General features: G+C 29.8%; 1 protein-coding gene across 1 annotated transcript in view; it reads right to left on the reverse strand.

Moving 5' to 3' along the window:
* Positions 1–15,689, reverse strand: part of Polr1A (RNA polymerase I subunit RpI1) — a 150,626-nt gene that overhangs the window by 27,751 nt on the left and 107,186 nt on the right. The window contains exons 20-22 of the mRNA XM_085827699.1: positions 12,586–12,747; positions 5,425–5,576; positions 3,875–4,133 (exon numbers count right to left, since the gene is read on the reverse strand). Of these exons, the coding sequence (XP_085683825.1) occupies positions 3,875–4,133; positions 5,425–5,576; positions 12,586–12,747 (573 nt within the window). The remainder of the gene's footprint in view (positions 1–3,874; positions 4,134–5,424; positions 5,577–12,585; positions 12,748–15,689) is intronic.

Genomic DNA, 15,689 nt, shown 5'->3' on the forward strand with positions numbered 1-15,689 from the left:
GCAACTTATCTCCAAAAAGATGAATGCAAATGTAAAACTGCACGATTACCCAACTTCTTTCTTCGCAGAAATAGGATCTGAAATTTCTGAAGAATTCCTAACTATTTTGCTATTATGTAGACTAATTGAAGAATTTGAAAGTTTTACAATCATGATAGAAGCTCATGACAAATTGCCTGACTTAAACACATAAAAGATAAATTACTAGAAGAATCTTCAACTTGCAAATTTAAAGCGCAGAAAAACAGCCAAGCGCAGGATTGTCAGTTAATAAACATCATGGCAACGCAAAAAAGAAATCCAAGAATGCAAAAACCTTCACGGGTTATAACTGTAACAAAAAAGGCCACAAAACCTCAGAATGTAGACAAAAGCAAAAATCCCAATCACGAATTTCCTAAACCAAATTGTTCTCTCACCATTATCAATACAACAACATGAGAATAAGGAACATATAGTTGGTACCTAGATTCAGGAGTAACAGCATCTGCAATGACAGAAATAAATTCACACTGATAACTGAAATTAAAAGTGAAATTAACAAATAATGAATTTTCAGATGTCAAAGGGAAAGGCAAAGTTGAAATTTATGCAAGGGTCAATTCAATTTTGCAGCACATCACAATTAATAATGTATTATATGTTCCCAATCTATAAAATGAACTTAATTTCAGTTAACTTGGCAAAGCAATGTAAATAATCTGTCTACTTTAGAAATAACAATGGGTTGAAGACAAAAACAAGCATGTAGCCTTACATGTAATCAAGCAAAATGGCCTCTATGTTGTAAATCAACAGGATGTATTCGAGGTTTCAAATGTTGCAAAGGGCAGTGCAAATACATAACACAATAAACTGAAACTGTGGCATGAAATGTGTGGTAACTTAAACCTAGCCGACTTAAAAGTATTGCATTACAAAAAGTTGGTGCATGGTCTAAAGATTCCAAAACGTAATAATGAAATGCTTTTTTGCAAAACTTGTGTACCAACAAGCAAGGTTACGATTGCCAAAAGAAACACACACCGTAAATATTGAAGTTCTAGAACTTGTACATACCGATATCTTTGGTCCCATAAATATCACATCTTTCTTCTTCTTCAGTTGCTCAACAGCCCTGGCCTTCTCCAGGCATCTCTACTTTTGGCGACTGTTTTCCAGTTTCTAACCTTTCAAATATTAAGATCTTTTTTGTCACAGTCAATCCATCTTAGCAGGGGTCTGGCCTGAGGTCTATTCCAACAGACTTTGCCAGAACGATTTTCTTGCAGCAACGATCTTGAGTCATTCTAGCCAGACGGCCAACTCATTTAAATCTTTGTAACTTAATGAACTTTATAATATTAGGTTGGTTGTAAATTTTATAGAGTTCTAAATTAGATCTTCTTCTCCACAATCCATTAACTTGGACCCCATCAAAAATGCAACACAAGATGTTTCGCTTGAAAATTCGCAGAGCTTCCTCATCATGAAAAGTCGATGACCAAGTCTTTGGTGCACAAGTCAAGACAGATCTTATAAGAATTTTGTAGAAAAGTCACATCTTTAGGCAGTGCAAAATATTTCATAACATTCATTGATAACAAACTGCAGAAAATTACTCTGTATGATTTATATAAAGGTCCAAATCTCTTGAAGCATTCAAAAAATACAAATGTCAGGCTGAGAAGCACATGGGGAAGCAACTAAAGTACCCCACAGTGATAATATGAAATAATTTAAAAGCAAGGAATTTAATGAATTCTTAGAAAAGAAAGGCATTAAACAGCAGTTCTCAGTCAAATACAAAAATGTGAAATTGTGTCACAACAGAATGGAGTTGCAGAATGTGGCATTCGTACCCTGGTTGAAACGGTCAGATGTCTGATGTTCAAATCAAAATTATTGGACCTGGAACTCGTGAAGTAACACAAAGTCATGATGTCAGATTTTTGAAACTCCCAGAAAATGAATCAAGCTCGAAATCTTCCAACACCTGAAGAACAGGAATTCATTGAAAAAAATTCAGAAGCCAACAAGAATTCCAAAGTGCCAAATGATGGGAGAGCAGAAGCTGAAGAAAATGCAATTCAGAGTGAATCATTTTCAGTCAAAGTGTCAATTTGAATCAGTGTGACTCTGATTCAAAATCCGGTTACGACCACGTGCAGTGCTGATAACGATCACGTGTTTCCGAGACTCCTTTGCCGATGCTTTATTTTTCTTCTTTTTTTCCCTTTCTAGCAATTTCATTCTCTTGATGAGGAGTGGTCTTTAGCTGCCCTCGAAATCGATTGAGTGTTTTAATATATGTATGCTAAATACAAGGTTGTTATTGCGATTTTGATTATGTGAATTTGATGCATTGTGGAAAGATGGTGGCAGCCTCCAAATTCTAAATATGTACAGTCCTGTACCTGAAACATCTACACTTAGAGAAGCTTAATTTTTCAATTCCAAACACACTTTTATTTTACTTATTTCATGAGAATTTTCAAATTTTTATAATAATTTTTTCATGGCTTAACGAACAATATTTTGTTATCATTATTTCAAATTTTATATCACCCTAAACTACAGGCATTTCTCTTTAAAAATGAGTATATTTCTATGATCTTCAGAACAGGAGTCATAAAGTAAGAAACAACTGAAAATTACTTTTAAACTATTGATTATACAAACAAAGGTAGGCTAGTTATTATGAAAATACTTATTACAATTAAGAGTGAAGAGCTAAAAGAAAAATATAAACAATAAAATTAAATCATATGTATTCTTGAATCAATAAAATATAATTTAATTTTGTGAACAAATTTTAAAAATACTTTTTTTTTAATGCACAGGTCTTTTTGATATATAAAATAGTTATTTACAATTTTTGAAACAGAAGGAAAGTGTAATAAATACAGTAAAATTCCAGAAATCTGCAAAGCTTGGGACCAGAGGTTGGGCGGATTTTAGGATTTTGTGGATTTCAGGACAGAAAAGATAAAGCATAATATTCGGACTAAAAGTGCAAAATGAATAAGGTGTATTATATACGTTTAATTAAATTATTATATACATTATTGCAATAATTTATTATATGCATTATTGTTACATATATAAATTGATTATATTATTCATTGTATTATATGTACACAGCATCAAGGTTTGCTGATTTCTCCTCATGCAAAGATTTCCCGTTTCAGATTCCAGTGTTAGAATCACTGTTGCTGTAAATTTTCAACAGCTTTTTTTTTATTTTTCCGTATATCATACACAATCGTGTCTCAATTCCATACGATTCTGCTATAAAACGAGGAGTAGCACCTGCTTCCATCATTTGCAGAATTTGCACTTTTTGCGTTATCGTCAATGCAACGTGTTTATGTTTTGCAACATTGCAAGCAGTAAAGTCACGAGTGCGTTTCTTATCTGCCATTGTATTAAAAAGGGCTGAAATTGAAAATATTCTTAATTTATTCACAAAATATTCATATAAAAAAAGGCAGCACTAAGCAATCTCGTCAAATGAAATAACAAAGCTCAGAAAATACAACATGAATTGTGAGCTTAAAGAGTTCAGTCAATCGTCTGCTTTTTTACCTCGATGCAGATTAGAGGGGAAAAAACTTATTTACTTTGTCTTATTTTTTTAAAATTTTTTATATCAATAATTTGGTATTTCCGTTTTAACTCATTTTTATTCGGTAATTACAACGTTATTTATTGGATAAGTATTTTTTTCTTCAATATTTCGTACTCAATGTTGTGGTTTCCGGAACCTATAAACTGAATGTTTATATTCTGAGAGGCAGCACGGATTTCAGGAGTTGGCAGATTTTCGGTATTTGACTGTACTACATAAATTTTGTAATATTTAAATTTTAGAAAATATGTTTAAAAAAATTACCTGAGCAGCTAAGAGACCAACTGCTTCACCAGGTTCAGCTAAAGATTTCATAGCTCGATAATAACACAAATCCTGAAATTTCTCAGCTGATAACTTTCCTGAAATATCTTCAGTATCATAATGAAGAAGTCCATGAGGGTTTCTTGCTACATAATCAGAAATTGCTGACTCCAATTTTTCTGTTACAGATCCAAATGTTACATCGGGTTTAAACTTAGAACTAACTGGGTCGGGACATCTACCATGTTTTCGTTCAAACCTGAAATTTTCCACAAATAATACACAGTTCATTTTAATTCTTTCAGTATATGAATTTAAATATTTTAAATAATGATTATTATAGCCACTGCCTTTAAATACTAAACATAAAATTCAATTAAAATGGTAAACAAACATTTATACTGATTAAATTGACAATTTGAAAGTCATTGATTATGTTACTCTGCATTTTATTAAATTCAGTTTTTTAACCTAACATTTTAAAGAACAATCGCCAACTTTCTGAGAATAATTTTAAAAAAAAAAAAAAAAAAAATTCAGAATATTTGGGAGAGAAGAAAATTTTAGGGATAAAACTGGAACTTATCAGAATATTCTGAAATAATTACATGCAGAAAAATACTTATCATTAGAAAATTAGCCTTTAACATTTTTCATAGAAGCTTTATTGCTTCTGCTAAAAAGTTAAAAAAAAACTGATAAAATTTTCAAAAATTTCCAAAACAAAATGTAAAGATATTTTATAACACAACAAATTAAAACAAATATTTTATTTTAATGTTACTTTGAAAAAATAATATATTATCACTTTAATGATTTAATCAATGCTTACTAAAAAATGTATCTTTAAAATTTTTGTGCAAATATATGCAAATGAAGAAGAGATTTACTAGAAAAAATTACATTTCTTGAAAAACATCTATAATTTTTAAGTAAGCATATATGAATTTCCAAAGACCAAATTATGGAAACAAATGAAATTTCATAAGTTGTAAATGTATTTAAGCTTAACAGAAGCTATTTCAGAAATAGCTACATTTACTCAAAATTAGATGTGTCTTAAATAATAATAGATATAGGAGCTTTAACTACCATTTTTTTAAAAAAAAAACTCAATACAGTATTCAAATAGTACGTAGTATATTTAATATTATCTGAATGAACTACACCTTCCAGCTTTTATAAGCTTTTACTTGACCTATATGAGTTATTTTTAATGTACTGCCTAAGGGTAACTGTCAGAAAGAAGTGCATTTACAACTAGATGCAAAATAAAAATAAATAAATAAATAAATAAATAAAAAAAATACCCCCCCCCCAAAAAAAAAAAAAATTTTTTTTAGATAAGTGTATGAAGGGAAAATAACAGACAATATGAAAAAGGAAAATGAAATTTATTTTGACATATTTACGAAATTCTTTCCCCCTCCTTGCTAAAAAAAATCCAAAAGTACACTTTATAACACTTATATTCTTGTTTAAATTTAACAATGAATGCAATTAAAAAAAATCAACAATTATGGTAGTTATCCTAATATAAAATAACAAACTTTTTTTTGACATATTCATCAATATTCTGCTTTTCATTCAATATTTTTTGAAGTCTCTTTTTCAAATCAGAAAATGCTGGTGGAATTTCAGTCTTATTTATCAGTGATAAGCGAGGCTCTGAAGAACTGTGTTTTTTTTTCCATTTCTTTATCTAAAATAGTTAAAACAAAATAAAATGAGATTAAAAAACTATTACATATGTACAATTATTACTGTTACATATGTACAAAATCAAGTTTAATGTATTTAGTTAGAATAACACTGTTTATGCTAATAACAATCACTATGATGTCTCGAAAAAGAATGGCTACAACAAATTTTTCTATAACAATATTCAGTAGAATTTAATTATTAATGCATAGTATACTAAAATGACAGCAAAATAATTTATTGTTTTCAATTATTTGAAGTGAAGTCTGCTATTTGATTCCTCTGTGAAGACATCCTACCCTTTACGTAGATAGCCCTAATGTGCTTTACTCCAATAAATATGAATTAAATTCTATTTCATGATATCCTTTTTGTATATGGTTTATTTAATTACGGCAAAGCCTCAAGAGCTACATGACTAAGGGCAGAGATGCCTTTGTGAAGAACTTTCTAAGGGAAAATTGGCTCGTGTACACAGTGGCATATTGAGGGGGGGTGTATGATGTCCCGGGCACCACTCGCAGAAAGATGCCAAATGGTCTCCAAACAAGATTTTCATCATATCACTGTTTTTTTCTGGGGGGTGCCAAAAAGGTATTTTACCCCGGATGCCAGTTATGCTCGCTACTCCACTGCATACACACATTTCACATGGGGAAACCCACAAAAACACCCATACAGCCAGTACTTTTTGTATAACATAATCGTGAGTTTCAATTTAAAAAAAAAAAAAAAAAAAAAAAAAAAAAAAAAAAAAAAAAAACAGAAATATGCTAAAGTATTAAACCTGATATTTGAAGTTAGTCAAAATTTAGATATTATTTATAAAAATTCATATAACCTGAGTATAAAAATGGATAAGTGACTATTTTCTCACAATTAAGCTCAACTTCATTTAACCAGTAGATGCTTTCAATCAATCATATACAGGACTTAATTTCTAAATTCAAAGCCTTACAGAAGGCAATCAGAAATAAAAACAAAAAATAAAATAATATTAAAAAAATATTTCTATTGATAAAATAATACATAGTTAAAATTCAATAAAACATAATGAGATAAATTAATATTCAATAAATTATTAAATTTATGATGAACATTTAAATAAATAAAATGCCGAATCTCATCTTATTTGGGATTGTGGCTGGATTTAAAATCTCACAAGAAAAACTAAGAAACAGCATAGCCGATCCACACTGAATTTAAGCTCTAAATAAATATTTAATACAGTATTTTAAAGGATAATAGAAAAAAAAAAAAAAAAAAAAAAAAAAAACATTCGTTTTCCAGCACATCAATGAAAAATGGTAAAATGGTTAAAGGGTCACTATTAAAAACAGACAGAATGCTAGAAACAGTGACATTGTATGCAACTAAATAATGGTTCTTTATACTTTCGTCCAAAACGACATTTTGTCTCACTTTCCTTCCTGCTTGTGACTTGTGATATATGGAATGTCTTTTTATCATTTCTCCCCTGTCTCAGTTTCAAGGTCAAATGGGAGAAGCAAAATGAGTTTGGTTTATTTGATTATGGAAAAGCATGCTACTTGTCTAAGGGAAGGGGAGCCTTCATGGTAGACCTTCTAAGAGAAACTGGCTCATAATCATATTACATAAGGGAAAAACTATGAAAATGTCCATGCAAACGGCCCATTTGTCTTTAATTAAACCCAGGCTGAGCTACCAGTGTTCAGCAAAATTTCCGCTTGGTCATTGGTGCATTCTTGGGGAGCAAGATGAGATTTTTTTTCTAACTCCATTTACCTTTTCATTCCTCATCTCTAATCTCCTAACTCTTTACTCTAATTCCATATCCCTAGCTTATTCTGATATCTACAATTATCAGTGAACTATTTTTTACATGAATTTCACTTGAAGATTATTAAAACTTCTTCCTTAGGTTCTTTTTTTTTAATGTACTTTTTAATCTTAATTTAGACATTTATTTACATATTATACACAACTTTAGATCATGAACAATAACAAAAGCATCTCTTATGGTAATTAAATAAATGTAATAACATCATCATTTTCATAAATTAAACTTTCACATACATAAAACAATGTTTACTTTTATCGAATATCAAGATATTATTTATTTTTTGCTCACATGTTCTCTTTTTTTAATGTCAAATGCAGTCTGCAAGTTAACACTTTTTAATTTCACAATTTAATATAAAAAGGGAGGAAAAAAATGCTTTGCTAATGGACAAATAGCATGATTTTGTTTTAAACATTTAATAATGAATTAGGAAGCTAAAATTTTTTTCGCACCTGTCTGAGTTTAAGGTAATAACGCCTTTAAATTCCTTGCTTTTGAAAAATTAGCATATTTTCACGCAAAATAATTTCTCAACCAAAGGACTCGCTACTTGGAATTTCCCATACATATAATATGAAGCTGAATAAAAAATAAAATTCCATGAAGCTAAACCTCATGGTAGACTTATAGTTTTAGAGTACCCTGCACTTAATCAAAATACAGCCCTATCAAAAATATGACAATTTAATTAAAATTCAGTTTTATATTAAATATCTAATCAGACTTGCCTTCATCTTCTCAATTATTATCAAAGTATTTCTTTATCCCTGAAATATACACATTAAAATCTTTTCTGTTCAAGTTATGTTAAATAACAACTAGAAAAAGAATTGCCAAAACTTCTATCGTAAGCTACAAATGGGTCATTGTGGTCACTCCCATAAAAATATTTTCCTTTAAACTAATATCAAAAAACCAATATAATAAAAACATGGTTATATAACTTCAAATCATAATTCAAAAGACACATAATGAATAACACTAGCAATAGACAGCCTTAAGACAAACTATTCTTCTGTACTGGGAATTATACAGAAATGAATGAAAACTGTAGTTTCATAGGAAATTCATCAGTAAAGAAATTAAACCTCAGGAGAAAGTTTCATCTTACACAGTTTCAAAGCATCCATCGTTAGTAATATAATGCATAAATTGCCAAGAGATGAGTTAAATAAACATTGTATAATTTCTTTTCCTCTGTATTTAAATTTTTAGTCCAAAGGCACTTTTTGTCCCCGAGGGACTATTGTTTTCATTTCAGCATTTTGCGTTGAAAACTTTAAAAGCTTGTATCACTTTTCTTTGTTCTTCTTTTGTTGTCACCTAATATTATTGCTCTACATTATATTTAAAGATATTAAATGATGAAGAATCTGCATAAATGTATGTATGTTTCTTGCACTGTGATAAAACAACGGTACCTAGAGACATAAAATTTTGAATGACGTAATCCTACTACGAATATGAGATCTGGAAGTCCAAATTTGAAATTTGTTTTATTATCGATTTCATATTTCGCAAAACTTTAACAAATTTTTGATTAACAAACTGAAGGATTTCAAAACACTTATGTTTTTTTCTGTATGGCAACATTGTACAGAAAAAACATTTTACCTCCAGCGAGTGAGACTGTGTATCGGAAATTCCAAACATATGCTTAAATTAAAATTATTTTGCGATACTGCCCTTGAACTGAATTTTATGGTTTAAGTGCAAAGAACAGGATATTTAATATATAAAGGTAACACACAAAATGTTAAAAAAGGCCCCTTTGGATGCAATTTAAAATCTGAAACCTTTCAGTTTATTTATTTATTTACCTTCCTCTTTATTTAATTAAATCTTTCCAAAAGTTCCACTTCTATTTTTTTCAGGAACTAAAAACCCTTTCTCACGGATTCACGACATTTCCTAGACAAAAAGCCTTTGATGATGTGTGCATGAAGATTTTTCTATTCTCTCAACTTGATCATCAAAGGGCTTGTTAGCCAGAGACAGACATACATGCATTTAGTTAAATCGGTTTTTAAGGTAGATTCATAATCAAAACAAAATTTTCATGATTCAAAGAATTTTCTCCTAAACATGTGCTTCACTGTTATAAAAGAAGAACCGAAGTCTTCTTGTTTAAAGGTTCTAATTAATCCAAAGAAATTGTGTTCCAGCTAAATCATCTCAAAAACATAGAAGTACTGAACCCAGCCTCTGTCGCAGTTTAAGTTCTGATAATATAATGCAAATATATTAGACAAAGTCATTAATGAAGAACAAAAAATTATAAGTATTATGTAAAGCTTAATTTTCTAAATCTCTCTCACTGCTCCCTAGTCTTGCTGTTCATTTTTTTCTCCTCTACCCCAAGATAGAATATATTTACTCTCAAAATTTTCAAATATAGTTGTGCTTGTTGCTTTTTAATATTTAGTTTAAAACTGGAAAGAAAAAAAAAAAAAAAAAAAAGACTCAATTTGAAAATTTTAGAGAAAATAATAATAATAAATAAAACTAAAAAATCCGAAAAAGCATGCAAATAGTTTACTTCTCTTCTTAAATAAATTTAACATCTAGTGTTGCTAGACCACAAAACTATTTACAGTCAAAAGTCGTTAATCCGGACTCGTCGGGACTTCGGCGATTCCGGATTATCGATTTTTCCGGATTATAGATCATCAGTTTAAATCTGGTGAAATGGCATGCAGAAATTATAAAATTAAAAATATGAAACCGTAATTTATGAAATAAAGAACAATTATGATCTAAAGGGTATCAAAATTTACAAAAAAAAGCTTAATATTTATTTGTTTACTTTATTAAACATTTCTTTCAATGTAAGTTGTTTAAGTTGCTTCGTTTTTTATGTGATAATACATTCTCTTTAATTCTATAAACAGACATAATTTCTTGTTCAGATACAAAGTTCCGCTGTTCAAGTCCTATAATTGCTGTGTCGAGAATACCGACTAATTTGTCAATCGAAATTTTTTGTTTTCAATAACCTCTGTCACTTTCTTCGCTATCGGAAGCAAATTATAATGACGAGGAATTTGATTTAAATCATATCAAAGACGGAGTACATCGAGATGAAATACTACATTGAGTAAGCAATTATAAGCCAAATAAAATAAAAACATCTGCCCTTAAGATAAGGATAGTGCTGACGGATCAACTTCCAATTCATTGCACGCCGCACCGCGTTAAAGATAAACAAACGTTAAAGTTAAGATAAACAAAGGATATGGCTTTATCCATTTTTTGCAGCAATTCCACTTTTTGTTTAATGGACTCCGAAAGATACTTTCGCTTTGTATATCCTTTACATATTAGTAAATATATATCGGAAATTCTATTTGACATAATCGAAAGTTCAAGCTTACTTTTATAAAATTGCTCTAACAGTCTGCAAAAAATAATAATTTGGATCCAATTCGAAGATTAAGGTACAACGCAATCTGCAACATTAACTGAAATAGATAATTAGATAATTTTAGCTTAGCTTATTCCGTCCATTATACATTAAACGCGCTTTCGTAAACGTATTTTGCGCACGCGCACACGCAAATTCGCCGCGGTAAAGGTCTTACGCGCATGCGTCAACGCGATGCATGCGCAGAAAGTTTGTAGCTTTGAGGTCCGGATTATAGATCATTCCGGATTATGGGCGTCCGAATTAACGACTTTTGACTGTATAATGCTGAATAAAATTAAAAGTCATTCAAAATTAATTTGAAAAGTTCTGTTTGTTTCTGCATTTCCTTTTTGAATGTAAAAAAAATACAATAAGAGCATAACAAAATATGAAAAAAATATGTTACTATTTGAACACAATTTAAATACATATATAAATAAATATAAATTAGAAAGCAAGAAAAGAAGCATAGCACTGGAGCAGTTTTAAGACTTAACTGGTTTATGAATGTAAATCATTAATTTAAATTATATTGTTTAATTTTTTTTTAAAGTTTCTTTATGTTTTCTTCTAAAAATTTAGTCAGAATTAGCAACTTATTAAGATACAAAATCAGAAATGTGACACAATTTATAATTTTTTTGTCTACTCTCTGAAAAATATCACACATATTATCAACTTGTTTTTGCATTATTTATGTAACGTCTCTGATTATTTTTCATTAACTTTCAGGAGGGACATAGGCATGACAAGCATTTATGAAATTTCTTCAAGGGTTTGATTCAATTGATTTTAATTTCTGTCTTCCTGTTAGAAAATTCTCCACATTTCATGGCTATTAATCTCTCTCTACATATACATAATTTAATATTATCATCAAATGTTACTACAAAATTTCATTAAAAACATTCAATTTTGTTCTAGATATAGATGACAGCAAATTCCAGAAGAAATTATAAATTTTACTAACTGCAGGGTATTATAAACACTTCATGTATGACATTTGTGTTATGCACTAATGTTTGTAGAATATTGTTAAGAAAATGCTGTACTAACAACCGCACTTATATAATAAGGAGGATAAACATCAAATTTTGTACATCACCACCTAACAACACTGTCAATTTTTCACAGACATGCTTTATCACAGGGTGAAAACAATAAACACTTTAAAAAGGTTTTATTTTGAGATGACTATTTTCAGTCTTTCTGTGGTGAGCAAATTGAATTTTTCCTCACTTTCTATGACTGTTCAAAATGCAAATTCTACTGAACTGGATAAAAAAGGTGCAGAAAATCCAATAAAATGCTCAGAAGGATGGATAAATTAGAATTAAGTGAAAGTCAGAAATTGAAATCCATCATGGTGAAGTGCATTTGCATAAAATTAAAATTTGAACTACTTCTGTTGCCTCAAATTTTCAATGACAATTTTTCCTTACAAAAAATACTGATTAAATAAATATACATAACATTTACACATTCATAGCTATTACTTTTCTAACAGAGAAGATCTTGAGGGTAATAAGAAAAAACAGATAGTAAGGCAAATTTGATTATTGAAAATGACACTCCTTACAATACTTGATATCAAGAAATGCACTTGTTTTTACTAACAAATATTTATTCATCAAAAGCATTAATAGTATCATTAATGAAATTTGAGCCTATAACTGAATAACAGAAATAAAATAATAACAGCATTTCTTTCCCTCTATTTTCTATAGCCAAATGAAGTTCCCCCCCCCAATTACATCAAGTAAAAAAAAATAAACTTACTTTTCGTTTTTGCTTTTCCATGTCTGAATCTTTTCGATCTAACAACATTTCAAGTTGTTCTTTATTTATGACAGCATCATAATTTTTTGCTAGTAAATGAAATTGATTTTCTTTCAGCAGCTGCATTTTCCCCACATCCATGCCATCTTCTCCATATAAAAACTATACAAAATATTAAAATTTAGTGCATCAGAAAAACAATAAAATTATATCAACTTTTTAAAATTTTCATTTACAGTGGTATCTCGGTATACATCCATTCTGAAATATGTCCATCTTAGTATACTGTTTGGATGCTAAAATGTTTGTTTGGCATATGATATTTGTTTAGAACACAATTTGAGTTCAACAAGTCATGAATGGAAGCACTATACTTGTTTACCTCTTTTGAAGCAATGCTACAGCTGTTCATGAATGTCAGTACACTTTTTCAATGAGAAATCAAGAGGGAAATAATTAATCCATTCTAATAAAAAAATCCTGTTGCTATTATAACACTGTTTAGTACTGAAATATAAATGCAATGGCTGAAATATATACTTTAAATGTTTTTTTTTTTCTTTCTGCTGTTTAGATCAGAGGCAATTTTTCAGGGTTACTATTCAATAAACAGCCCATGCTGTAAACTCTGAATTTTCAAGTGACTATGTTTTTTCACAAACTTTTTGTAAATTCCTTAACAATGAGTTTTAGGAGAGTTAATGAGAAGAGACAAGCAATGAAGATAATTGTAAGAATCACCATGAAGGTGATTAAAGGTTGTTGAAAAGAGTGTGAAGATGACCTGCACATTTAGGACCTGGCTGTTGCATACTGTAGATCGAGTATGATGGTGTTCTACGGCTGTGAAAAATAAAGATACCATTAAATCAGCTAACGTTGTGAAGGGGGTGAAACTGATAATCAAACAAAGATCTGACACATCACAGAATATTGAAAAATTGCTTTTGATCTGGACAGAAAAAAAAAAAAAAAAAATATTTAAAGTATATATTTCAGCCATTGCATTTATATTTCAGTACTAAACAGTGTCATAATAGCAACAAGATTTTTTTATTAGAATGGATTAATTATTTCCTTCTTGATTTCTTATTGAAAAAGTTCATCTGGTACACATCCAAGAATCTAAAATGGATTAATGTCATATACTGAAGTACCACAGCATATTTTTTTTCACTTATAAAATCACTGATAATCACCATCATATTTTTGATAATCTGCAATTTTGAGAAATTCTTCTGTTAATGACATATACATACTTTTTTTAAAAATATATTTTAATTATACCAACACACACATAACATACAAAAATCACATCAGCTAAATAACAATTTTGTTTAACTGTCTAGTTAATTCTTTGCCAATGCTAATATAATACTTTTCAAAATGGAAATAAAACTAATTTGAACAAGGGGTGCAGCTGTATATAAAACTGAAATATAACTTCAAGAATGGCTGACATAAATCATTGTGCCAGAAGAAGGAGATATTATAATGGGGATGAAGAAAAAAGCCATATATACAGGCATGTTATCTGTTGATGGGAGGGGAATTAAAACTATCAAAAATTAACATCTTTAACTAAAGCTACTTTTGTGAATATCACAGATTCTTCAAATTCATTAAAAAGAATTCTTATGGATAATTTTAATGGAATATAATTAAAATTGCAGTTAAGAGATAAATTAGATATTGAAGACTCCACTCCCCTAACACAATATATTTCTTAATGCATACCTTTTTACACCGTCTTGCTTTAGCCAATATATGTTTAACAATGCTGATCAGGAATATACTAAATCTTTTAAAAATTATAATCAGAAATCAGATCTTTTATTTTGATAGGTGAGAAAAATTAATATAAAAGCTGAGCTTGAGAAGTTATTGAGTAATTTTATAGTATAGGAAAGGAAAAAGTGGGATGACATGATTAGCTTACAAAAGCACAATGTTTTTCACAATTGCAAAATATCAGTTTTTAATTGACAGTTTAACTTTTTCAGTTTAAAGGTTTCATCAATACAGTGTGGCCTCTATCAGGAGCAATAGATTTCACACAATAGTTTTTTAAAAGGAAAAGAGTGTGAAGAATAAACCTTGAAAATGCAAAAATTTTAGATTTCCTCGGAGCCTTTTTTCAATATTTAAAAAAAAAAAAAAAAAAAAAAAAAAAAAAATACTATTAATTAGTGATATTATAATTCCAATCCCATTTTTCTAAAAACTTTCAAAATTCTAATGTTTCTAGCCCCATCTATTCATTTGACTACTTGTTCCATCCCCCTGTTTTAGTTCCTGAAATGAGTTGTGGAAAAGAACTATAGCAATCTGCAGTGTTGGGTTCAGTTTTAGAGATTCCTAGCATAAAAGTGTTTTTTTGCCCAATTAAAAATTTTATATTATTATGTGCTCCATATATATAACCACACTACATATTACTAACATCTATTGACAGACGATTAATTAATACTGGTGTAATACAATATCTACCACTAAGTATTTGGATACCCATGCAAATGTTCATAACCATGATCCTGATATGTCATAACCCTCTACCAATAAATATAGCATAAGAAAGAATGTTGGCATTAGTCACATGCAAGATGCCATGAAATGCAGATTTATCTGATTTTAGGAAAGGCATAATCATCAGGTATCACAGAAATGGCCGATCTGTTAAGCCAGCTGAATTTATCAAAATCGACAATGGCCTATGTGATTCAGATGTGGAAAGTGAGTGGTGATCGTCAGAATGTCCTCAGTTGGCAGATCCATAATACTGGCAGACAGGGACTTACAAGTGCTATCAGAAGAAATACACCTAACCGATGGCCCACATACTCCAGAAGTTTCAACAGGCATCCAGGAGTGTTGTTTTGATGAACATCATTCATAAAGGAAGCACATCTGCTTGTTTTCATGGTCATGCTGCCACTCATAAGCCTTTAATCACAAAGTCTAGCCCAGCTGCTTGGATAATATGATGCAATGCACACTGACTGTGGACCATGGACCATTTTAGATCAATGGAAATGGGTTCTTTGGAGCGATAATCAAGGTACACCCTCCAACATTCAGATGTCAAGGTCTAAGGTCTGTCAACA

Source organism: Stegodyphus dumicola, chromosome 12, assembly GCF_044657685.1.
Source record: "Stegodyphus dumicola isolate Sdum_Otavi_A_Nest chromosome 12, ASM4465768v1".
NCBI lineage: Eukaryota > Metazoa > Arthropoda > Arachnida > Araneae > Eresidae > Stegodyphus > Stegodyphus dumicola.